At 37.8% G+C, this 26,853-nt stretch overlaps 1 protein-coding gene across 2 annotated transcripts in view; it reads right to left on the reverse strand.

Annotated features, from left to right (window-relative positions):
- The window catches only part of ube4b (ubiquitination factor E4B, UFD2 homolog (S. cerevisiae)), a 66,382-nt gene that overhangs the window by 30,935 nt on the left and 8,594 nt on the right, over nucleotides 1-26,853 (reverse strand). The window contains exons 2-10 of one of the 2 annotated variants that reach the window (XM_052039222.1): nucleotides 22,307-22,487; nucleotides 20,230-20,365; nucleotides 18,352-18,439; nucleotides 17,985-18,129; nucleotides 17,293-17,521; nucleotides 8,422-8,557; nucleotides 6,702-6,802; nucleotides 2,869-2,983; nucleotides 766-849 (exon numbers count right to left, since the gene is read on the reverse strand). In XM_052039222.1, the coding sequence (XP_051895182.1) occupies nucleotides 766-849; nucleotides 2,869-2,983; nucleotides 6,702-6,802; nucleotides 8,422-8,557; nucleotides 17,293-17,521; nucleotides 17,985-18,129; nucleotides 18,352-18,439; nucleotides 20,230-20,365; nucleotides 22,307-22,487 (1,215 nt within the window). Of the gene's footprint in view, nucleotides 1-765; nucleotides 850-2,868; nucleotides 2,984-6,701; nucleotides 6,803-8,421; nucleotides 8,558-17,292; nucleotides 17,522-17,984; nucleotides 18,130-18,351; nucleotides 18,440-20,229; nucleotides 20,366-20,920; nucleotides 21,003-22,306; nucleotides 22,488-26,853 lie in introns of those variants that run through there. The other variant, XM_052039223.1, reaches the window with a different exon arrangement.

Genomic DNA, 26,853 nt, shown 5'->3' on the forward strand with positions numbered 1-26,853 from the left:
TTTCAGGTGTTTTCCCTCTTCTCACCCACAAGGTTGGATGCATTTCAAATTCCTTTCCCAAAGATAATAAAACTGGCTTAAATGTTAAGTCCTTCCAGTCCTAAAGTTTTACTTTGTAAATAAACCAGTCCATCTCCACCACAGTCAGTAACATGAAGGAAAAATTCCCTAACTCAGGGATTGAAGCAGGTACTTTAAATGTATTGTTTGCTCCCAAGAGTTTTGCAGTTAACTGAAGGCTATCGTGCTCTCAGAGCAAAGCAGAAAGTGAAAGCAAATTATGCTTTTGGCACAAGATCAATAAGTCAGATACCTCTTGACAAGAAGCTCCTAAAATGACGACCTACATATACGCGTAATATCAGCTTTCTGAAATTCCTGTGGGCAAAAGGGACTAGAGCACTAATACAGAAAATTAATGTTTGTTTACAGAACTTTACAATCACATTTTTGTGTTTAGTTATCTGAAGATTCAAAACAAATGCACACGAGAATAAGAACATCTGTTTAAGAATTCTGAGGGAATTCTTTGAATCTGGATTGTTTGTATCCCAGGATAACAGAAATCTCAATAGATCAAGCAGAAAGATTGCATTTGTAAATGACAAGAGTTCTAATTTGCAGCAACTAAATCATGCTCAGAACCATCTTTAAATAATTTACACAATTAAGTATATGGACTCAAAACGGCATCATGACATTTTGGTCGAGGACAGAGGGTATAGGATACCCCCCTCCCTTGCCCCACCCACCAACCCTTCTCACCACAAGTGGATATTTGAAGTTATCACCATCCAAGGAGCATTCTTTCACTGCTGATGCCAGACCTTGTATAATTGGAATAAAGATCTGTTGAACAGAAGATGAAAATATCAAGCTCAAAATAACAGTAAAACAATACTTCATTACCTATCCAAATTCACAAAGTCAAATTTCATGGCAGAATGTCACCCATGTGATGTCCAAGACTAGAGTGGAAAATACAGATGAAAACATGATAATGCAGTGAAGATGTGGTAGTACAAAAGCACATTCTTATTGTCCTGGCAGTATTAGAGGCACCTCTCGTGTTACTTTTGCTTATTTTCACAATATATTCAAAATGAAGAGAGGGATCTTGGGATCCAAGCCCATACTCCCTGAAAGTGGCAAAGTGCGATAAAGATGTATGGCATGCTTGCTTTCATCACTAGGTGCATAGTGTTTAAGGGTCAGGAAGTCATGTTGCAGATGGCAATAATGAACCAATTTAAAACTCTGGTTAGACCCCACCTGAAGTACTATGTACTGTTCTGGTCGCCCCATTACAGGGAGGATGTAGAGGCTTTGGAAAGGGTTCACAAGAGTCTTACCAGGATGCTGTCTGGATTAGAGGGTATTGGCTGTAAGAAGAGGTTGGACAAACTTGGATTGTTCTGTCTCGAGTGTCAGAGGCTAAGGGGAGACCCAACAGAAGTTTATAAAATTATGAAGGGCATATAGATAAGGTAGATGGTCAGAATCTCTCTCCCAGGGTAGCAAAGTCAAATACTTGAGGGCATAGCTTTCATGTCTGTGCATGTTTTTAAAAGGGGATGTGCAGAGCAAGTTTTTTTTATATATAAAGCAGAGAGTGGTGGGTGCCTGGAACGCACTGCCAGGAGTGGTAGTGGAAGCAGATATGATAAGCAGCATTCAAGAAGCTTTAGATAGGCACATGAGCATGCAGGGATATGGTTCACGTGCAGGCAGAAGGGATTAGTTTAATTTGCATCATGCTCAGCAGAGACATTGTGGGCCAAAGGGCCTGCTCCTGTGCTGTACTGTTCTGCATTCTATGAAATCAATGTGCCATTCCCAATTCTTCCTAATATCCATAGGGAGTTTCCTTAAGTAACCTAGAATTGCCGTCATTTCAAAACGTATCTTTGTATAAACCAGTGCATCATCAATCCATTATTTCCCCTTCTTATTGTTCCCATCACCTCCCAATGGTGTGACACAATCGCCTTCACATTCTAGTATGATATCAGCAGATGCCTCTAAATGGGCAAGGCTTTTAAAAATTCAAGTTTAGAAATTAAAACCTTGCATCAAAAATTGCAACGTAAAGCACTGCAGAAGGCCAATTTAAAAATCAAAACAAACAATGAGGAGAGAAACAAAATAACCCTATTTAACTTGTCAGGGTAGTGGAGGGTGGAGCTTAAATATTGTCAGTTTCTTTAACTGAAATCATCTGTGGATGAGATGCTCCACAATCCCCATTTGTTTTGCTTGTATGTTGCTCAACTGAAACAGCTGGATAATTCAATCTTTGGGTATAAACAAGTTTATCAAGAGTAGTCAGCAGTCCAGCGCTGACTTTCTCTAAGAGGAACAAATAAAAGTTCAGCACATCTAAAGCAACCAAAACTTTTGATTATGCAAAGCGTATTTAAATACAGGCACCCAAGAAGTGTCAGTGTCTCAAGTAGTTTTAACTGAAAATAAAGGGAATAGAGGGATATGAATCATATACAGACAGATGGGATTATTTTGGATTGGGATCAAGCTCAGCACAGACATCATGGGGTGAAGGGCCAGTTCCTGTGCTGCAGTGTTCTATGTAAACAAATTATTGCCGTTATCTTGTGACCCATGTCTCCTCAGTGCTCTACTTGCATAATGCCACAGAATCTATTGCATTCACCCAAGAATAAGCCTTAAGTTCAAGGTCTCACTCAAAAGTGTGTACAGTCAGTACTGCCCAGAAAAACAGATCAGGCTTGTACAAGTCTCTGAATAGAAGGTTGTCTCCTAATCAGAATGCTGTAGATTCAAAGTGAAACAAGTCTAATATTTTTCATGAGATAAGAATGAATGAATCCAGGAATAGCTTCAACTCACCTGTTTGAATACCTCTTGGTCCTGATGAGTCATTCTAACCAGCTCTTGAATGAAGCCATAAGGAAGGTTCCGACACAACATATAGGGCACTAGCAACGACTGCTGCAACAATGACCTGTGGAATACAAATGCATTTTTTTGCCTCATTAACTTTTGTAATAACCCAATTCCAAGATGAATACTTGCTTTACTCAAATTTGAAGTGATTGCTCAGGAATGTTCAGAGAGCCAGTAAGGTTTACTTGCATCAAGAATTAGTCACTGGCTTTCTCCCAAACTGCCAGCACTATTAAAATGCTAATGACAACTTATAAGATTAAAAAAAAGTTACTATACCACTATAAATTATAAAGCTTTAATTTACAGCCCCTTTAGATGTAATTTTAAGGAAACTCGATTGTTTGCTACTCTGTTACATTTATATTTCACTTCCTGTAAGCAATTCCGCCCTCTGAAGGTAAACTATGCTGTGCAGTTTGGTTTGTCAGTCATTTTCTACACCTGTATGAAAGGGGAAGCTGTAGGTATAGCGAATATGGATTTCCAGAAGGCATTTGATAAGGTGCCACAAAGTCTGGTGCACAAGATAAAGCTCAGAGTATTGGAGGAAAGTTAATGTGGATTGAAGATTGGTTATCAGATAGAAGACAGCCAGAATAAATGGTCTTTTGAAAGGCTGGAAGGATGTATCTAGTCGAGTGCCCAAGGAGCAGTTCTTGGTCCTCCATTATTTACCACCTGCATTACTGATTTGGAGGAGGAAGCACAGTGTAGACATCCAAGTTTGTTGATGACATGAAAATAGGTGGGAAGACACTGCAGAGGACATCTGGACTCTGCAGTAAGATAGATAGGATGAGCGAGTGAAACCTATATTAAACTTCATTTGCCAAGTTAAGTGTGAGGTCATCCACTAAGGAAGAATCAAAAGGCAGGCTATTAACCAAATGGAAAAAGACTGCAAATAAGTATAGAGGGATCCAAGTGTTTGTGTGCATGAAACACACATTAACATGCAGATGCAGCAAATGGCATATTGACCTATTGCTATTGGGTCAGAGTTTAAAAATGGAAAAGCATCGTTCGTCGTGGCTATCCCGAGTCGAGGATGATGGTCTTCATTCCGTGTCAGAGCGAAGACGCCTGTGCGTGTATTTGTTTAGCGTGTACTTGATGTTGCACTACAAAAAGCACACGATACTTCACAAATCAACCAACTGATTCCAATGGCATGGAAACCACGATGATCGTTACAATTGTACAGGAAATTGGCAAGGACACACCTGGAATACTGTACATCATTTGGGACTCTTTAGGATATGCTAGCATTCGATGCAGTCCAGAATTGATTCATTAGATTAAATTGTGGGGATGTGAGAGTTGTCCGATTAAGAATGACAAAGTCACGTGCATTCTTTGAAGTTGAGAATAAAGGTGTGTTTTTTTTTGAAAAGCATACAAGATCCTATGGGGCATAACAAGGTAGATGTTGGAATGTTACCACTCGTGGAGACGCAAGGAGACACGAGTCACAAGATAAAGGCACAACCATTTAAAATCATATGTAGGAATTTCTTAGATAATTGCCACCCTCTGTCATGGAAACTAGAAGGCGAAGTAGATAAATTTTTGAAAAAAAAAATCAGGGAATTGAGGACTTTGTGCAACTGGCACAGAAGAGGAGTTGAGCTTGTGGCAGATCATCCATGATCATATCGAGTAGCAGAGCAGTCTCAAGGTCCAGACAGCCTACTCCTGGTCCCATTTTGTGTTCTTGTTTACTGGCATAAATCAAACAACATCACAAACATTACGTGAACCACCTGAAGCTGAAGATGATAATTTTTCCCCATTTGCAAACTAGTGACCATATCAATATATCACCGACTATATTTATTGCAAAGTACTGTATCTTCTTTCATAGCTTCATTTGACTGGTCACCCAGTAATAAACAGTGGCCTTATTCACCATGAAATTACCTTATGTGCCCATTTTTTTTTGGCTTCTTACAGACAAGTAACAAGCATTTCACCAATGCTGGATTTAGAGCACCAATCGCCATAGCCCTTTAAACTGAACAACACAATCTGGACAGAAACCAGCACTCAGCTGGCATGATACAGACCTCCAATCAGTCAAAGCTGTTAGTGAGAATTTCCAAAATGTCCTTGACATTCAGAGACAATTAAAAACTTGCAAGACTCCACCCACTAAAAGTCCTGCACAATTTCCCATATGTAACAAGGTAAATGCTAAACCTCAAAGCAAAATGGAAAACGCAGGCTTCAGATACACCAAATATCAATATACATTACAGCCACAAATCCAACATAGGATGCAAAACCTGGAGCAGGGAGGAGGATTTGGAAAAAAAAGCAGTAGCTGAAGTGTCAGATTGGTATTATCCACCGGCTATGTGAATGGATTAGTTCCATTTGATCAAGCTCCATGAGAAAAGAATAAATCCAGTCATTGCTCAAAGAAAGAATCAAGTTAATAGATACACTAGGAAGAAGTTTTTTTCTATTTAAATTTTCTTTCACAGAGTGTGAAAGCCAGCATTTATCACCAGCCTCTAATTGCTCTTGGGTTTATTGGTAACATCCCCTCCTTCCCAACCATCAACACAGGTGCACCTTAAGGCTCTGCTCCCTGCTCTACTCCCTATACATATGACTATGGCTAAGCATAGCTCCAATGCCATATACAAATTCACTGACAACACCACTACTGTTGGACAAATCACAGGTGGTGATGAGTCAGCATAGAGGGGACGCCTGCTTGAGTGGTGGCCCACTGACAACCTGTTGCTCAACGTCAGTAAAACTAAAGAACTAATCGTTGACCAGGAAGGGAAGGGACGGCAAATATTCATTGTCTACATTGGTGGATCAGGGCTGGAGGATCAGCTGTTTTAAATTCCCGGGCATTAACATATTGGATGACCCATCCTTGGCCCAGCACATGGATGCACTCACAATGAAGGCATACCAGGATCTTAATTTTTTTAGAAGATTAAGGAGATTCAGCATGTCACCGAACACTAGAACTTCTACAGATATCCTGTTGAAAGTATCCTGACTGGTTGCATCATGGTCTGGTACAGCAATTCAAATGCACAGGAATGCAGGAAGCTGCAAAGTTGTGGACTCAACCCAATACATCACCGGCACATCCCTCCCCACCATCCAAACTATCTACATGAGACACTGCCTCAAGGCGTCAACATCTATCAAAGATCCCTACTATCTGGGCCATGCTATCTTCTCACAGGAGGTACAGAAGCCCAGTCTCACACCACCAGGTTCAAGAACAACTTCAACCATTCAGTTCTTGAACCAACCAGCACAACCCTAATCACTAACTCAGTAATAGCAACACTGACCACTTTGCACTACAATTAACTATTTTTTGTTCTAATTGTTTTCTCTCTTATATAATTTTATATGTTTAATTTGTTTTTCTTCTGAATGTTGCATCTCTAATGTAATGTGCCTGTGATGCTGCTCAAAGTTTTTCATTGCACCAGCGCATGTGACAAACTCTGACTTGGCTTTATATCGACTCAATAATATACGAGATTCTCTTCCCACTCACTCCCACAAATTAAATTGAAATTCCTCAGTCATAATGGGATTTGAATTTGTGCCTCTGCATCATTAGTCCATGCTTCCAAATTACTGACTATACTGACGGATAAATACTATGCAATCCCGTGAATTGTGTTCCCCAGATTGCCAAGAATTCCACACACACACACACAGTCTCTTGATTTAATTTACCAAGGTAAATAAAAACTGAAGTACATTTACAATTTGACCAAGAAACCAACCTTGGCTGTGTGAGGGCTCCCTGCAACACAAGGGCAGTATGGGAAATACACTGGGATCGGATGTTGCTGAGCAGCTGACTGACAGATGGTTGATTGCACATCTGAAAACATTTAAGAAATGTTTGGTTACATTTTGCAGTCATTCAAGTGTAAAAACCATTTGAAAAGATAGTACATTATATGCTCAAAAAGATTCCACTTTAAAGTTTTAAATACCCCTTCCCACAGAAATCACTGAAAAACAATTTGCCAAATCATGCTTTGCTATATCCTTCATTTATTCCACTAGTACATATATTAGGTAGCTAATTTCTCAGAAGTGTCCATCAGTGATGTGTCAGACCTGGTATTTCAATTTTTGAAAAGAGGATAAAAATTAAATAAGCATGCTGTCCCCTACACGTTGGATTGCGCAACTAACCAGAAATCAAGAGGTGTTAAACTGGATGCAGTCAACATGTTTACTGATTTGAAATGTATTTTTAGTCAGCAGTTGCCCTTTGAAGTCACTTACAGTGTTCCAATGCTTCAAATATCAGCTGCCATCATGAGTTCATTGAAAAGCCTCAAGTGTCACTGTCACATTTAACTATAATTACTCTGAGCAATCAAATAAACACTTTCTACTTTTTTTTAGAAAATACAGCACTTTTGCCACCTGTGTGAAAACCTGGCAGAACTGGCACAGGTCATAGAAATACTTTCAATTAATGACATGAGACATTGCACTTGGCCACTCAACTATCTACAACTACTTGCAAATCAGTTCTAAATGTTGTTTAATCTGCATTCTGGCTTTTCTCCCACAACATCTTTAAGTAAGCCAAAGGATCAACAACCTCCTCTGTAGGTAGCTAATAAAAAGGCAACTAAAAGACACTGACAAGTGATTTGAAGATCTTTTAAATTTTAATCTAGCTGATTGAATGAATGGAATCACATCAGCACAACAGCTACTTGGGAGACCAAAGCATGCTTGCTTAAAATCCAAACTGCTTTGCCATTTGAATTTGCATACTGAAATCTAAACTGAATGTTTTTATTAAAAGTGTTAGTTTAAAAGGCTTCAGGTCCTGTCAATACTCCTGCCATCAGCTATTCTAAATGCTCGCTTTCTCTCCTCCCTCCCAACAAAATACAGAAGTTTCTAGCAATCAAATCAACATGTTAAAAGAACCAGATCACTTGATTTTGCAGCTTTATTGATTTCCACTCGATCCAGATTCATTCCCATACTAGAGGGCAGTTGAAAGAACTCCTGATTAAAATGAAATGGAGCCTCATATAATGGCTCCTCTAAGTTTTTAGTTGGGAGTATGACTCGCAATCAAAAGGTGCCAACATGTTTTATGGCTCAAAATGCTGTGCTCCCAGAGATTGGTTAGGGGGTGGGGAGGTTAGAGAATGCAGACATGTAGAAAACACACAAATCAAAAATAGTCTCTGGGAGAGGCAGACATGCAAGTGTAGACAAATTATTGTTTTGCTCAACTGAGTTTGGATATAATAACCTGAAGATTAAATACTTAAGGTGGAGTCCTATAGATCCCACCTGGTCTGGTAAAGGAGATAACCAGATAGTCTTTGTTTTGTGCTTCACATTCTTAATGACCAAGACAACATTTAAATACTAGTTAGGTACCCAGATTACACGTCCTTTTTTAAAAAATGATATTTTACCAAGGCTGATTTAAAGACTTTTTTTTTAAAAGTGATTTACCTTTGGAGCTTTCCGTTCTTCTATTCCAACTCTGTCAAAGCACTCTATGAGGTAGTTCAACATCTCCGTCTCCTTACATGCTTCAATTGTGAAACGATCGCTGCCAGACTCTGAATAAGTACCAGTTGTACCCACACTGGAAAGGAATGTGGAAAAAATAAAAATCCAAATATTTCTAAGTAGTCTGTTCCATGGTAATGGGTCTGTGGGAGCACTCCATGCTTCACAAACAAAGTGCAGATATGTTGAATCAAGTATGTTGAGCCTAGAATTATCCATAGCATTTCAATGCTGGACTTCATGAAGAAATCTCTAATAAATGCAACATATTTACCATTAACCAAAACTCTTGGCATTACAGTCCAGAACGCAGTTCTGAATAGAACAAAAAAAAACTGGCTAATCCAGATGCTGCCTTTCAAAACAGGCAATTGAAGTTGGACAGATTGAAGCTTGCTTAGCAAAAAGATGATTATATTTTTTTCAAACAAGTCCTTGGAAGAGAACAGAGATGCATTTCCAAGCATCCTTGGTCAGTTCACACTTCCTATATAGGGGAACACGGATAAAAGCAGGTGTCATGTTGAGAAACGAAGGGCAAGGGTAGAAAAAAAACGGAGAAAATCTTTTCTAAAAAGTGAATATTCCAGGTCACATTAGAAAGATTGCTGCACAACTAGTCACGTTGCTGTTTCAATGAAACTTAATGAATACACAAATGACAGTCAGTAATCCAAACCATTATTTTGGCAATATTAAAGAAATCAAGTTAGTTAACATGCAACTACCTACAGTTTATAATGAAGGCACAACTTTTTAATGCATGCAATCTACAGGCACACAATCTCAACACAAGGGCTTGATCGACTAAAGTGGACCAATGGAAACAAGTGCTAGCTTTTCATCTGAATAGTTGTACTATTTTGCAATAGTATGTACATAAATTATCAACTTAGAACAAGATTGAACACACAGAGGAAATTTGGAGTGTTAAAACAAATTTTGGTTATGTAGCCATTCATTTCACATTTAAAAAAGGACAGATTCTCCTCATTTGAAGTTAAGCAGAAAATGTACCCTAACCTCAAAAATCAGAAGTACCACTACCTACATCAACAAAAAATGAGCTGTCCAAATGGGTCAACTATAACAAATCTGAATTTTATACTGTAAATTCACACATAAAAATAGCTCAAACTTGTAACAAGCAAGATTCTTACACCAGAGAAATAGCAGATTTGATTTAAAGTTTGCAAGGCTGATTAAATGAAATTTGGGAAGACAGCACATACACTGTATCCACTAATCCCCTTGTTATTCTGAAGCACTGAATGAGAATAGATTGTATCTCAACAGTTGTCACCTGCATTAATCCAAGCTCACTCACAGCTCCTCTTACCCTCTACCCCACAAAGAGGAAAAGTATTCAACTCCTGATCTATTTAAATTGACCTACTAAACAAAAGATTACCAGCTAGCCTTTAACGGACAAAATTCTGATTTTTCCTTTTCATAGTAATAATTACATTCGACCTGAAGTTGGGAAATCTTAACTTATTACAATGAAAATAAAGCAATTTATATTCAACCAAACTGGAGTCTAAACTAAACCTCTTTAGCAAATTGATTTACTGATTTTATAATCATTTCAATGCCGAGTAGAGCTGCCGTGAACTAATAGATTCACAAAGACCATAAGATATAGGAGCAGAATTAGGCCATTTGGCCCATCGAGTCTGCTCCACCATTCAATCATGGCAGATTTTTCTTTTCTCTTAACCCCATAACCCTTTAACCCCCTTATCAATCGAGAACCTATCAAACTCTGCCTTAAATGCAGCCCTCCGTGGCAACAAATTCCACAGATTCATCTGGCTGAAGAAATTCCTCCTCTGTTCTAAAGAAATTCCTCCTCATTTCAGTTCACCTTGAGACTTCTGGTTTTTAAGCTTTTGGAAAGTTATGATGCTTATAATTAAATTGCTGCCTTATATAAAAAACTATTAGCTGTTCAATTTAGAAAATACAAGATTTTTTTTAAGCCTATTATAAATGAAACAACCGGTGATAAAATCTTAAATTGTAGTTGTAGATTGAGTCACTACTACTGTAATACTCCCATCTGTTTAGATGGGACAAACATCATTTTATTTTTGAAGAAAAAAAGCGGAGATTATGGCACCAATATAGGGCACTGAAAGTGAGGAGTCACTGGCTTGCAATACACACCAGTGAGCAATTAACTTTTTTGAAAAAGACAATGGACGAAGAGTCATTCAGAACTTATAATGACTACTTCCTTTTGTGTGGTCTGAAGCTTATGAACAGGCTAAAGGAATTTTACTGTTACTCGGTTATGCCATACCAAACTTCACTTCCTGGTCCAGCATCAATTGCTCTAAACTTAAAGGAGTTCTGAGCTGCCAGAGCAGAAAAATGAAAAGACATTGTGAAATAAGGAGTGTGAAGAGGACTGGGTAATTAAAAACTACTGCAGTTACAGAAATCACACACTGTTAGTTGCACTTTCAAATGCATAAACTCATGCCCGTTATAATAAAAGTTGCCAGCCTTGAACAACTGATACCTGGAACCAAATTGCACACTAGATAAATCAACATCATCTTCCTCATCAGCATCATCATCACTGCTGTCCTCCGGTAAATCAGAAAGAGCGAAGAGGAGAAGGGAAAAGGGATTGTTGTATATACTACCAGAGCAAAGATTGAGAGAAATAGCGTAAAAACCAAGGCAAGAAAAGCAGACGAAATCAAAACAAGAAATTTAATGTATTGATTTACTCTTGGCTTATTTTACTGATCTATAATGTTCATGAATAAAGATTTTAAACAATGGGAGTCTTATAATACAATCCAAGGCAAAGTGGATATTCACTACCAACTAACACACTAACCTTCTTGATTACTCCTGATCTAGACTTTGAAATACTCTAACCAATGGGCAAGCAATCATAACTATCAAAAAGAATTCAAATAATGAAAAAATCACTTGAATTAAATTTGTATTTCTTAAATTTGTCTTTTTAAATAACTGATTTGATTCACTTTAAAAAGTTACCAAATTAAAGATTATTCTCCATAATTTGGACAAATTCTCAGTGGAGAAATTCAGCTCTCACTCCCAATTCTCAGGTCCCCACCCTAATACTGTTGAGGAAAAACAAACATCAAGTGGTCAATGCAAAAAACTTTTAAAACAAAGTGATGCCACAGGCCTATTTTACAAAAAACCAAAAATCAGATAAAACAGAATACAAACTCAGTAAACTAATGTTAGTGTCTTTAAAGTTCATGTAACCAAAAAGACACCAAGGCAAGAGCAGCAAGTTGTTAAAACAGAAGTTACACAACCTAACACCTGCTACAAAGAAAAAAATATCACCCTAGTATGTAATGGATCAAGACCATATCACTAACTGGGAATCTCATTCAGGATGCCTACAATAGCCACTAATAAAATGTCAAAACATAAATCACACCGAAGTATCAGAGGAACTCAAGACCCAAGGTACATGGTTGGGACAGAATAAATAGAGCTCAATCCTTCAACTTTCCGCACTGAAGCTCAACGAGAGCTCAACACTGGTATTAAATGCAAAAATTTAAATACTGCTTTTCCCCACAATGCCAATCCACATTCTAATACGCATTAAAAGAGAAAAATAATTTTACACGTCAAATCTTGTCACTAGGCCATTTCAAACTGAAATCAGTTTACACCAAATTTGCACGGTTTCTGCTGACCAACAGGGAATAACTGCATTTTTCCACCTGGATTACTAACATCCAGCAAATTTAAACTCCACTTTAAGCTTGCTAGTATCAATTCTAATGCAACCAAGGGTGACAAAGATACCAAGGAAAAGCAAATTTCATGTTCCCATTAGGTAATATAGAATGCTGATGAACCATAGAACAGTACAGCACAATACAGACCCTTCGGCCCACCATGTTGTGCCGACCTTTAAACCACGCCTAAGACTATCTAACCCCTTCCTCCCACATATCCCCCTACTTTAAATTCCTCCATATGCTTATCTAACAAATCTCTTGAACTCGACCAATGTACCTGCCTCCACCACTACCCCAGGCAGCGCATTCCATGCACCAACCACTCTCTGGGTGAAAAACCTCCTTCTGATATCTCCCTTGAACTTCCCACCCATTACTTTAAAGCCATGCCCTTTAGTATTGAGCATTGATGCCCTGGGAAAGAGGCACTGGCTGTCTACTCTATCTATTCCTCTTAATATTTTGCATACCTCTATCATGTCTCCCCTCATCCTCCTCCTCTCCAAAGAGTAAAGCCTTAGTTCCCTTAGTCTCTCCTCATAATTCATACTCTCTAAACCAGGCAGCATCCTGGTAAATCTCCTCTGCACCCTTTCTAAGGCTTCCACATCCCTCCTATAAAGAGGCAACCAGAACTGGACACAGTATTCCAAGTGTGGTCTAACCTGATGACATTACAAAATTGTCATCACACTAAACTAAATCAGATGGGTTGTGTCCTTTATTTTTTTGTAAATGTCAAAGCATCACAGGAATATCCCAAGAACTACATGCAGAAAAAGTAATAAGCTGAATTTTGCCAAAGACAGCACCTTGACAAATGATTACTTGCCATTAAGCAACTAAAATAAGCAGCAGAGATCCAACCCAAAACAGCAATGTATAGTTATCTGTCAAAGATTTGGCTAAAGTAACTGTTTCAGCAGTTTCTTGATTCAAGAGTCAAAAATATTAAATCAAAATTAGGAATGTGCAAGTTCTATGGTCATTTCTATGAACATTTAAAATGCATGGATAATTCTTAAATCAGCCCTACCAATGAAGTTATTCAGCTAACCCTCAGATCTGTTGGTACAACTGCCCTCAACTGTTTCCTCAGGCTGCGCTCTACACATTCAGCACCACACCAAGTTAAACCCATGTATATCTTTGCCTTTCCACCAAGCTTGCATCCATAGTCAACACTACTTTGTTTGTGGTTATGCTGAGTGTTTTACTGGCACTCAGTTTATCCTCGTAACTCAAGTCTCAAAATTTGAAAGCATCACCTGAACCTCAATTCTTCTGCGTAAACTTCCCAGTCTTGTCAGCCTCTCCTTTCAATTAACCACCTAATCCTGAATACGAGTTTAGCTGCCCACCTCTTCAGGTTTTCTTGGCAGGGGGCTATAAAATTGCAGACAGTATCTTTGGTGACCACCCCCCCCCCGCCCACCCCAACAAAACCACAGTAACCCTCTTAGTTGATTTTTTCAGGTACTTCATTATTTTCCTGCTTCAGCAGGCTGCTTGCTTTCCCCATCAATTAGGCTTATTTTTATAATCTTTTTAAGAACTTGCATTGCATACAGGTTCTGCCGGACACGAATCCGATTCTCAATGAGTTCTTGGCAGGTAATCACCAATTTCATTGGTCATTTTTTCAGTAGCAAAGTAGTCAAGTCTACAGTTGCCTTGACCACCCCTGGAAATTCTACTGCTGACTAGAAAGATAGATGATAATTTCCTCCGTGAACAGTGATAACATGCTATATTTTAATATAGTAGCAGGAATTCCAATTATCTGTCCAACCATAGCTTGCTATTTATAAAATGGTTCATGCTGCATTTATATATAAAATGTAGCATGAACCATTTTATATTCCACATAATTTTAAAATTTTTCTTTCTATTTTAGCTTAACAGGTTTCTTAATTTTGTTTTAAATAAAAGGGAAAAAAACTTGCCCTCCAATCTGCAAATCTATCCTGAAATCTCCCTGGCACTAATCCCACCCTTCCATCGTGCATCACCCACCTGACACCTCACCACATTATTTCTTGATAACTGGCCTCTTCCTTTTGGTCGCAATCTTTTCTCAGAGTAGAATACAGCTAATTTTGAATCCATGATATAGTCTTAAAATATATACTTTTCACCTTGTGCCCAATTTAGTATTTTCATTATTGATAGCCATAAACATTTTGAGTACTATGTTTAAGTGGTATAAAATCATGCAATACCATCTTTAGCTTCTATTGAAAGCAATGAGGAATTTCACTGCTCAAACTGCTTCCCCAAGCTTGCTGATTTTGGTATGCTATTCCTATCTAAAAGATAACAAATCTGACAGAAATTCAAGTTGTTTAGAATCTTAGTTCTGGATTTAATCCAAAAGGCCACCATTAACAGAAAACAAAAAAATTCTCACAGTAAAATATACTATTAACTTCTGTAAAAATGACCAATTTTGGACTAAATATTCCAGTATCAAGTAATTTTTAATAGCTTAATACAAAACTTTTTTTGTAAAACTTAGTTCATTTTAAGCACACAATACCTAGGTGGCGGCTGGTTCAGTGAAGAACGAGAAGCTGCTGGAGTAACTGGAAATAATGGTGGACCCATTATGGACGATCTTTGTCTCGGAGAACTCACTTGGATTGAAGGGCTACTAGATACAGTTTGTGGGCTAGAAGACACAGATGTGATGGGCAATGTATTGGTACCAACATTTCTTAGCCTGGGAGAAGTAGAGAATGAGGGAGGGCAGCTCACTGTGAAAGATGGTTGTCCTGAAGAACAGACTTGAGTGGAGGATGGACAAGTAGCAATGGCACGTTGGTATGGAGAACCGGGTGTCAATGAAACGTGACTAGCAAAGTTAGACTGCTGGTTTGCACTACCAGCAGTCATGGAGTGTTGGCTGGCTGAAAGGAAGCGAAAACTTGGGCTGGTTCCATACAGACTAGAACATTGAGACAGAGAAATTAGAAAGAATGGAACAAATGAAATAGCATGTAAAACATTAACAAGGCTGTGATATTAAAATTGCATATTCAGATATGCTATTACATGCATTAAACATTCTTACACAGAGGCACAGTATCAGCTCAATTATTTTTCCAAGTGGTTTGATAATTAATGTCCTTACAATATCAAGGAAGTCACAAAACAGTTTCGTTATGACCGATAGTGAAATGTGCAGTCACATAAAATGGTGCAACATCTTACACTTTAGCTTTCCATTACACCACTACGTTCCACCAATAATGGACATCACAGCCATTAATACAAATTGTTTGCTGCCAAACCCCTCCCCACCTTAATTATTAAGGCAAATACTGATTGTCAGCATTACCTAAAAACAATCAATCCTCAATATTAAATGACAGCAGCCACTATGAGAAAAGAACTTCACGTGAAATTGAATTAGATCTAATTTAGGCCACAAGGATTTTGCAGACATCATAAGGGTCAAATGAACCTCATTCCTCCATCAAGCACTCTCACCTTTACAGACAAAAATTGTACAACAATCTGAAAGGAGGTCAAAATCTGAACAACATGATTTTTAAAAAGTAAAAAAGACAAGACTTTGCAATTAATTACAATGGAAAACATTCTCAGGAAAAATTAAACTGCATTAGCCTCTAGTCTGGTCATAGGCAGGTATTCATTGGACCAAAATAGAAGAAGAAACTCAATTATAGTTTACTTAAAAAAAACTAAAGCAGTACATATACCACACAAATTTAGATGTGATTTGTACCCAACTGACAGGTTTCACACATCACCATGAGAAGTACTTGTAAGCTAGGTCCTGACTGCTTTTTCTTCCATTTCTTTGTCAGTTTCTTCCTTTTACCACCATCTGTTGTCAACGCCCCAAGTTCTTAAATTCCTGCACCTTGCACCTGAGGCACTCCTTCAATTCGACCCTTCTACCCATACCCATTATCTCTACGGCTAGGTGTCAAATTTAGTTTAAGAATGCTTCCAAGCATCAGGTATGATTTTTCACCTTAAAATTCTATTATATGGAAAAATATCACAGACTTCTCATATTTGTTGCACAATACAGGATGATACAGTCACAAGCCCAGCATTTATGACAACAGTATAGCCAACTAACCACAACAAAACATGAAAACAACAAAATCTCTTCTCTTTCATTCCTAAGAGCTTTTTAAAATTTCAGAAGAGCATATAAGATCGAAGTACTCAAGTCCTGTATCTGGTTGTTTGCTCATTTCTCCCTTCTAGCATCTAAAATACATGTCCATCTTAAAAATACATTTCCTAAGCAATTGCCTGACGTAGTTCCTATTGGGCTGGGAAAGTGTTTAGATTTAAAACCAACTAAAGAAAAAACAAATAATTAAAGTGTCCATTGGACAACCAAGAGAGCTGCTTTGCAAACTTTAGTTAATTCCAAATACAAATCGATCGAAATTCATTTGGCTGGCTGGCATTGTTGATTAACCACTACACGTTTACATTTACTCTACATGTATTAGGTATTTAATTTAATCTAATTGTTAAATGCAACTGGTACAAATATTCTGGATGATCGCAGCAAATCATGAATACTTGACCATATTATTGCACTCTCCAAAAACAAACAAATCTTCAAGTAAACCAGAGTGCACCAATATAATAGAAGTGATAATCTGGAAAAAGAGTTCATCCACAAGTCCAGAACAGCCAAATTCTTATCTTTTCAGAAAAAAAACTGGAATAATTACAAAATGAGGTCAGTTATAGAAACTCAAGACAAAATGCCAAACATAAAAGGCCAAAGGGATCATCTTTGGGTCTAATTAGCAGAAAGAAAAACCAAAGATTAAAATTTAAAAACCTTTTCAAACAACTTGAAGCATATGGTTTCACTACAAGTGAATGCCCCACGTCATAACTAGTTAAGTGTAGAAACCTTAAAAATAAATTATTAAGAAAGTGACTGGTTATTTTGTCTATCGCAGTTATTTCCATTCAAGTGACAAAATACTTCAACTACTTTTACTTGCTAAGCCAATATATGAATAGACCAGGAAACATCTGGACTTTTCAGACATACCTCGATAAAGAACTGGCACCAAAAGAACCAGGACTACAAAACATAGGACTTGTTCCTTGACTTGACAAAGGGTTAAGTGGCAAGCTCCTATCAGGTGACCTTGCAGCAGCTGCAATGGGCTGAGATGTGGCAGTCAAACTGGCAAATGGGTTGTCTTCTGGCATTTGAGTGGACAGCATCAGAACCTCCATCAGAATCTGGCCAATTAAGTCCTTCCAGTCTGAAAAAACTAGAAGCAAAAATTATACTTCAACATACAATATTCAACTTGATTTCAAAGCACCACCAATCTAAGATGGTGCACATTGGACACATTTCACACTTGGCTTAGCTGACTCAATATTTCATGCCCTTCCCATCCACTTCATTGTAGCTGTCCAACTTTCTAACCCTATGACAATGCTAACTAGATGACATCTGCGGTTTTATTTTGGCTGGAGGTCCACTTTCAAATGAGTGTTTATTCTGAATGTCCATACATATCAATCTAAATTAACACATGCACTTGAGGGGGAACATTTATTACGGACATACTGAGGAATGTTTACAGTATGGTAAATGTTGGCAGCATTCCAGTAAAACAGGAATTTAGTTTTTAAATCAAAGATGTTGACAATGAAGTTGTAAACATCAATCTTAGATGCAGATTGACAAGGCTAAACGTTGAGTACATTATTGTCATTGGTTCTCACCTTCTTTTGGACTCTGTTTAAACTCTGCAGCCAGGCCAGGCAAGAAAATCACATCCCTGTCGTGTTCCTTCCAAGAAACTCGGAAAATTTTACAGATTAGCGAAAGTGCTTGCTCTTCTGACACATCCGACCCCAAAGATGGTTCCTAAAAAACAATTATTGACTTGCTAGTAGTTTTCAGATCTCCACAATAAGAATAAAAGGAACAGAAATAGATTATTCAGCTCCTCAAGCCTGTTCTGTCATTCAGTGAGATCATAGTTGATATGTGACCCAACCTCAGACCCATTATCCTCAGTACCTTTTGTTAACCAAGGTTTATCAACCACACATTTTAAATTACTCAGGAAAATCCAAATTGATGTACCTTATCAGTGAGGCTTCTCTTTTCCCTGCGATCACCCTCATCAACTTCCATATTTTCAATTCCAGAGTCCACATCCACTTGGGACATGCTGTATAAAGGAAGACACAGTAAGTATTAACCTGTAACAAGTTTGTTTTAAAAGAAACACTTGAACTTGGTTAAATAACAAATCTGAAGTGTGTGTGTGTGTGTGTGTGTGTGTGTGTGTGGTGAGTGAAATGAAAACTGTATAAAACAGTCATTGTTGGCTGATTGGGAGTTAGTACCTTAATACTAAAATGACTGCATTTATCGTAGATAAAACTACACATTAACTTTACTGTACTGTAAGCCTATATCATTTAAATATTATAATAGTTTCATTAATAGAAGCTTAACTTTTTTGTAATACCAAACTACAATTCATTTATCACTTTATAGTTACTATAATGTTCCTCTTTTGCACAAGTTTCTATTGGTACTTGTCTGTAAATTAGCTTTGCCTGTTTTGTTTCAGTAACTTAACTGATTAAATTGCAAATGTTGTACTATTATCTAGGCAGTCTGTAATAGCCATTTGCTCCAACATTACATTTGCTTATTCAAATTCCCATACAATCTCAAATCATAGACTAATGTCGCTATCTATATTTATCATACAGCAATGAGCTTCATTCCAATTAGGTCTTCCTTTCTAACAATAAAGAAGACACCAATGATTAGAATGTTTACCTGAACTTACAATTCTGCAAAAAAACCTCTTGGGATCCAGATAAGTGCAATGAATGATAGCACCCTGGGGAATGGTGTGGAACAGAGGGACCTCAGAGTATAGGTATACAGTTCACTGAAAGTGGTATCACCCGTAGACGGGGTGGTGAAGGCAGCATTTGGTATGCTGGCCGTCAGTCAGGGAATTGAGTATAAGCGTTAGATGTTATGTTGCAGTTGTACATATGCACGGTACGGTACGAGGCAGGCACGGTAGTGTAGTGGTTAATATAACGCTATTACAGCGCCAGCGACCCGGGTTCAATTCCGGCCACTGTCTGTAAGGAGTTTGTACGTTCTCCTCGTGTCTGTATGGGTTTCCGCCGGCTTCCTCCCACATTCCAAAGGCGCAAGGATTAGGAAGTTGTGGGCATGCTATGTTGGTGCCGAAAGCATGGCGACACTTGCGAGCTGCCCCCAGAACACTCTACGCAAAAAGATGCAGTTTGCTGTGCGTTTCGATGTACGTGACTAATAAAGAGATCTTATCTTACAAGACAATGGTGAGGCTGCACTTGGAGTATTGCGTAAAGTTTTGGTCGCCCTGTTATAGGAAGATCACTAAGCTGGAAAGAGTACAAAGAAGATTTACGAAAATGTTGCCAGGACGTGAGGGCCTGAATTATAGGCAGAAGTTGGGCAGGCTAGGACTTCATTCCTTGGAGTGTAGGTGGTGGAGAGAGGACCTTAGAGTTGTATAAAATCATGAGGGACATAGATAGGATGAATGCAGTCTGTTTCCCAGGGAAAGGGAACAAAAAACTAGAGGGCATAGGTTTAAAATGAGAGCGGGAAGATTTAAGAGGGACCCAAGGGGCAACTTCTTTACATTGAGGGTAGTGCATATATAGAACGAGCTGCCAGAGAAAGTGATTGAGGCAGGTACAATAATGACACTTAAGAGACATTTGTTAAGTATATGGAGAGGAAAGAATTAGAGGAATATGGTCCAAACACAGGCAAAAAGAGACCAACTTAGATGGGCACCTTGGTTGGCATGGACAAGTTAGGCCAAAGGGCCAGTTTCCATGCTGTATTACTCTATGACTCTTCAATCTGCTAAACCCGGCTGTCCAATTGTTTCCTTACAATATCTCTATACAGGAAGATCAACCACATGTCGAGTACCTTTTTTCACAGGATACACTGTCAATATCCATACTTTGAGATCGGGAAAGACTCTGTGACTGGTTTTCAAGGCTGTTTGATGGAGAACTGCTGAGCGAGCTCACCCCTTCACTGCTCTGGCTTCTATGTGCAACACCTGAGAAAATAGATGACACTCAGTCGCAAATCTGCTTAACTTTGAAAAAGGGAAGCAAAGGATTTTAAGCTTGTTTTAAAAATGTTTCCTTTCAGCTTCTTTTGAGATGCCTCAATACCCAGACAATTTGACAATGCTCAAGCATATCCTATCATCTTCATCTGTAGTGGAGTTAGCAATTTAAATTCCATTTAAACTAATGATGATTAATGTGCCATTTATATGAAACCCACTAACTCTGCCGTGACATCATGGAAGTTCTTTGAATACAGAAAGTGATCCTGCCATACATCTAACAAAGCATATTATTTAACTCAGACAAAATAAGGAGCCTTGGCAAGAGATAGAATCAAGGCTTAAGGCATGGAGACTTTAGTGCAAGATGAACAATATGGCCCTTGAGTTGAAGTTTTTACTAATCAAGGACTTGATGTTATTGAAATCAGAGAAAGGCCATCAAGGAGTCCCACAGTTAAAACAAAAGTTTGATTCATTACTGTAATTCCATGTCAAATCATTTAAAATTGTTCAAAATATAGGGAGAAATTTACCCACAATTCAGAGCACAGTAGAAACTTCAATCAGAAAACCTCTGTAGCACCCTTCTTCTGGTGCTAAGGATCTCCATTTCTCTAAAACAGGGCATCTAGAGGCACCAAAGCAATTAGTCAAGACAACAGTATTGGGCATTTCAAATACCAAGATTATCCCAATTCAAGCTGGGGCATTGTAAAAATTAAGTTAGGTAAAGTGGAGAAAAAACCCTAGGGTCTTTATTCTCTTCATTTTGTCTCTTAATGGGGAAAGCATGCATGATTCACATAGCACCACCCTACTGCAGAAGAAAAATCTTGCTATGCAGGAAAAAGTCAACTGTTTGAACATCCCATGCTTTAATATGGAAAATTTCCTGCAAGAAAGTTAAGAGCTCAATTAGATTAAACTCAAGTCGAGAGATCATTTCACTGATGAGCATCGATTCAGCAAACCCAAATTTACTGACAAATGCTTCTCACCCAATTTTAGAAATTCAATGTTAATTGTTGATTTATAAAGACAAGAAGTCATAAGCTGTTTGTGTGCAAGGTTGGCTGAAAAAGTTTTGATTTACATGACAATCTGCAGTACCAGAATGATTCATACCTCAGATCAAACAAAAAGACAATTGATTCCAATGATCTGAATTACCAAACTCCACTCCAGCTCAAACTGAGAAGAATGGTAAAGTTTCCACAACAAAAACTACAAAATCTTTTCCATTTGTCAGATAACTCAGATCCAACCTCAGTTAACTGTACTGGCTCAGAAATTGCTAAATAAACAGAGGTTCATTTATGATGGTAATGACATTTCTACCAGATTCCATTGCAAACCCAATTTACTGGGTAACCCTCATAAAAACATCCCAAATCATAACCGTCAACCCAACATTTGGATGATTATAGATTCAAATTACCAACAATTCTTGGCAGCCCTTCTTTGGGGAAAATGTCCTTTATCCACCATTACCTGGACAAACTAATACAGACACAACAATCAGTAGAGCATGGGGATTTTAAACCCTACATAAAACACTAATTTCTGTATGGGTAGGTTGTGGAACAGAATTCAAACTAACATCTTATAAAGATGGGTATGGCAAATCTAGTTTAATAATCCAGTAACTTGGCCCCCAAGTTATTGGATCCCACAAACAAACAAACTAAATACAACATTACCTTCTGGATTATTTAAGATTAAAAAAAACCTTAGTCTGATCACAAACAAAACCATACTTGACAACTTTAGTAAACTTTCTGGTTACAAAAGGAAGAGATTGAAACATTGCTCGTGGGAAACTATAATACATTTTGTTTAAGCAATTATAAGACAAAACTTTGTCAACAAAAATTAAATTACCAATTTAATTCAAGCAGCTGAGACCATCTCATTCTCCCTCACCTGTTGCTCCAATGGGTGATGTGGCAGGAGTCACACTATGTACATTCAAGCCCATATTTTGAGATATCCCTGGTGTTGCTGCAGATACTCCCGGTGGATTTTCTCGCTGTGGGGAGGTTAATGGTGTGGTGGGTTGTGAAGTTGGTCCACCAGCTAGCCGTGCCAGACGCCTTCTGCGAATCTGTCAGTGAGAAAGTGTTACCACTCAAAAGAGAAAGTACATTGCAGCTTTGAAATATTACTGAGCTCACTAAATACTCTGCAGGTGAAGAAAAACCTCAATAACCAACTGCACGTGACATTGTTCATTAAATGCCTCCTCCCATGAAGCCAGTAGACAAAAACATGGAGCAAACAATCAACATTTACACAACTTGCATTTATATAGTGCCTATAACACAATGTATCCCAAGGAACCGCACGGGAGCATTTTCAAAAATCTGATACCAAGACAAAGAGATATTAAACATGTGATTCAAAGGCCGGTTGAAGAGATGTTTTAATGAGCAGCTTGGCAGGGGGGAAGAGAGGCAAAAAAAAAGGCAGAATTTCAGTAGGCATCAGGCTGTTAAAAACTACCATATTTAAGTTCGGGGATAAACAGGAAGCCTACACAGATCTGGGAGAAGTTTTGGCTTGGATGTTTCATAGTTTGGAACATAAGACCAGGGAAGAATCCAAAAATAACAATGAAAATTTTAAAAACAAAATAGTGTTAGGCTGCAGTCTAATGTAGGACAGCAGGCATAGAATGGTGCAAGTCAGGATACAGGCAAGGTTTTTTTTAAAATAAGCCAAAGTTTACCAGGGGACATGGTATGACATTGGCTAGAGTAGTTGAGGCCAAAAGGAAGAAAATTCAAAGATGAGGATTTCATCCATCTGTGCAGAAACTGAAGTGGAGAAATGTGACATTATGGAAGTGGATGGGTAGCATTGGTCATGGAGAATTTACAGTCAAGGAGGGCATGATTACAACATATGTTCGATGGGAAAGCTGGGGAACAGTTACAGCTTTGGTCTTCCAAATATTTAGTTGTCATGGGCAGCATAAAGATAATATGGCATAGAAACACAAAGTTTAAGACTTAACTAATTGTCATGCAATTCAAGGTTTCTTCTACTCAGTTTAACTAACATTACCTCTGCCCCTAATTTCAAAGAAGTGTTTTACTTCTTGACTGGTTGGTCCCATAAACTCAATCTACTAAATAAATTCAATTCATGACATGACCAATACAATGACTCCCACATCACTATTCCATTATGATTAGAGAAGGAAAAGAGCACTTAAGTGCCTTTCCCCAAGCTGTTTCATAATGCTTGAATCTCCAGTCCAAGAAACAAACCAACATTCTCTTTAAGAATTGCAAAATGATAAACCATCAATAATGAAAAAAATTAACTTGAAGCACGAGTGGTCTGGATGAGTAACTACTCCACTATGGAGGCTCACTTTAAGAGTTTTGACAAAGTTACTCTCAAAATACTACACATTTTTTTCCATCACAACATTCGCAACCGCCCCCCCCCCCAAAAAAAAAGCACATCAATGCAAAAAACCTGAAGGAGAGGAACCAAGGAAAATTACAGAAGATACTAACAATAGAAAAACCTGAGGAATACAAATTAGAGTAACAACCACCAAGTGATAACATACAAAAGTAGGCTGGTTGGTGCTCCAGTGTCTAATTAGTATAAATGGAATATATTTTCGTAGTCCTTACAGGGAAAATTATATTTATGTGGTGTTTTGTTTTCATGCCAGAATATTTCTAAAGGTTTTATAGCCCTTGAAAATGTCCGAGACTGAAATTGGTGGTCATTTTTGGACAGCAAAGCCTAATGTAAAGCAATGCAATAAAGACCACAACCTATTTCAGTGATGACATAATTAAAGTTATGAATCCTTTACAATACAGTGTAAATTTTACACCACAAAAATAGTATTATAGAAACCAAGATATGGAGTCATATCACAGATGCTTGAATATTATCAATGGGATTCTTAACTGCACAAAGTGAGCTGCCATTAAGCAAATGCTGTAGTTAAACAAACAGGCACACAAAATGCATTCAGGATCATAGGTATGGCCAAAGGATCTGACAACTGATTTGTTTCTAGTTAATCAAGCTCAGGGCAAACAATCTGAAGGTTGATGAAAATTTAAAGTGTGTGCATACCTTACTTAGGTCCGTACCAAAACCAAAAATAAAATTACTGAGAGCAATTTTCAGTCAAAAGAACAGTGTTCACTACAGACATTAAAGAAACCTGCTCACAAAGCTTCAGTGGACTCTGGCATGGATTTCCTCTTTCCAGGTATTAGTTACAATCAGATATCTTTTTTTAAAAAAGGGAATTTGGAGCATCTAGCATCCAAACGGGCTGATCATCCAACCAATTTACAGAATTCCAACAGACAGTAAACAAAAATCCAAATGTTAACTTTTTACTTACAGAAAATGATACAAATGAGATTGAAGTAAAAGCTGAAATACCAGTTATTTTTATTTTTAAATTGGTGACTGAGTTTTTCGAGGGAGCTAGACTTCACACAATCAAAATTAGTTTTCCCCGAAGTGATGAGGTTTCTCAGAAATACAACTTCAAAAAAGCAATTATTCTCCATTCAACAGCAGAACATTTCATAGTCTTTTTACAGGCAGAATAATTAGTAAAATGTTGAAAATTACATCAATCTGATTTAATATTTACTCAATGATAGTGCTTGCATGAAAACCAGTAGTTCTGGTAGGATCAAAAGAGAACAAGAGCAGATGAAATTGTTTTACGATTTAAACAAAAAACAGATCAAAATCAACAGTAAGTTTTCAGATTTGGGTTGCCAAGATGTAGGTAATTACATCTTAAGATCCCATGTTAGGACCTATTTTGTCTTCCATTTGATCTGAAAATGGGCACAAGCACAAATTGATCAATTATTGCTTTTAAATTTACGCAAAATATCAGTTAGACCATAGTTAGAATACTCCATGCAATTCTGCAAACTCATTGTGGGAAGTCAAAGATTTAGATTCTAGCAAAATTCCAAACCTCCTCAGCTCCATCTCATTTTGTTTTGCATCCTGATCACTTCCTAATGCTGAAAATCACTTAAGATGTTGAGTGACTTAGATCGCAGAATAAAGGCATTCACTAATAACAGAGAGAAAATTAATTGAGTTAACCAAATTTCACAGCATTAGGCATTTTTCTGCGATAGATGATCCAATGAATAGAAGAAAGAATCTTATGGGAAACTGCTCATTTCCTAAAATTTTACCTCTGGAGGATTATGAATCACAACAATAGCTACCTTTTTGCATGTTTACTGTAACTCTTGGTATTATCCAAGGATCTTTTCTTGGTTTCCTCCTATTTGTCTGCCTCTTGTCAACATCAACTGAAATCAAATTCATTTTCCACAACAGCTAACTGAACCCAGCTTCTCGCGAGCTTCGTTAGTCTGAAGTTGTTCGAGGAAATGAGCAGCAACTGCACCTGCTGTGCCTCATCCGTTGCTGAAAACTTACCTATGCCTTGTTACCTCCAAACATCATATCATCAAAACACCCCTGCTTAACCAGCTTCATTCTGCAATCTACCAGCACAAGGGTTTCCAAAGCTCCACTGCCTATGCCCTTAACTGTCCCATTCACTTGTACATGCTGATCCAAAATGGCTGCTGATTAAGCAATGCCTCAATTTTAAAATCTCATCCTTGTTTTCAAATGTGTCTATGATCTAGCCCTCCCCATCTCCAACCTCCTCCAAGCCTTACCCCCAAGAAATCCGCACTCCTGATTCTGACTTCTTCATCCTCTCTAATTATTCCACCACTGACAGTCATGCCTTCAGCTTCCAAGGTCCCAACCTCGGAAATTCCTCACTAAACCTTCCTTCATCTTCCTTCAAATAGCTTCTTAAAACTTGTACCTTTGAACAAGCTTTTGGTCTGTTTTAACATCTTTGTGGCTCAACTTTTTTCATTTAATAGGACTCCCATAAGGAACCTTGAAACATTTGATTGTTCTCATTTCATTCCTGCCATTGGATTTATGACTGCTGTTTACATTTATTTTTTGGAAGAGAGAAAAAAGATCAAAACATTACATTTTCAATACTTTGATGGCTGGACTAAAAAAAAATTTATTAAAGCTTTCCAATACAAATATTTATGGTTAACCTGTAATTAAACTGCCACAAGATGAATTGTACCCCTGATCTTATAGAGAAATATGAATGGGACTGCATAATTTTTGAAATGCAACTTTTCAAACAGACCTGATTTTCCACAAGTACAGAGAAATACTTGCTTCCAGCCTTTTTGCTGTTTTCTTCTCCCTGTATTACCAACACTATTCTTGATTAGAACTGTTAATCCACAAATCACCATTGACAGTTTGTCATTCCACCAATGAAGCTTAAGTACAAACCAGAGTACAATTAGCCACACATTCCTACTCCACCATTTAACACGCTGACTTTTTAAAAACTTAATAACGTCCTCAATAACCCCATATCCCTCAACATCTAAAAATAT

The sequence above is a fragment of the Pristis pectinata genome, chromosome 26, assembly GCF_009764475.1.
Source record: "Pristis pectinata isolate sPriPec2 chromosome 26, sPriPec2.1.pri, whole genome shotgun sequence".
Taxonomy (NCBI): Eukaryota; Metazoa; Chordata; class Chondrichthyes; order Rhinopristiformes; family Pristidae; genus Pristis; species Pristis pectinata.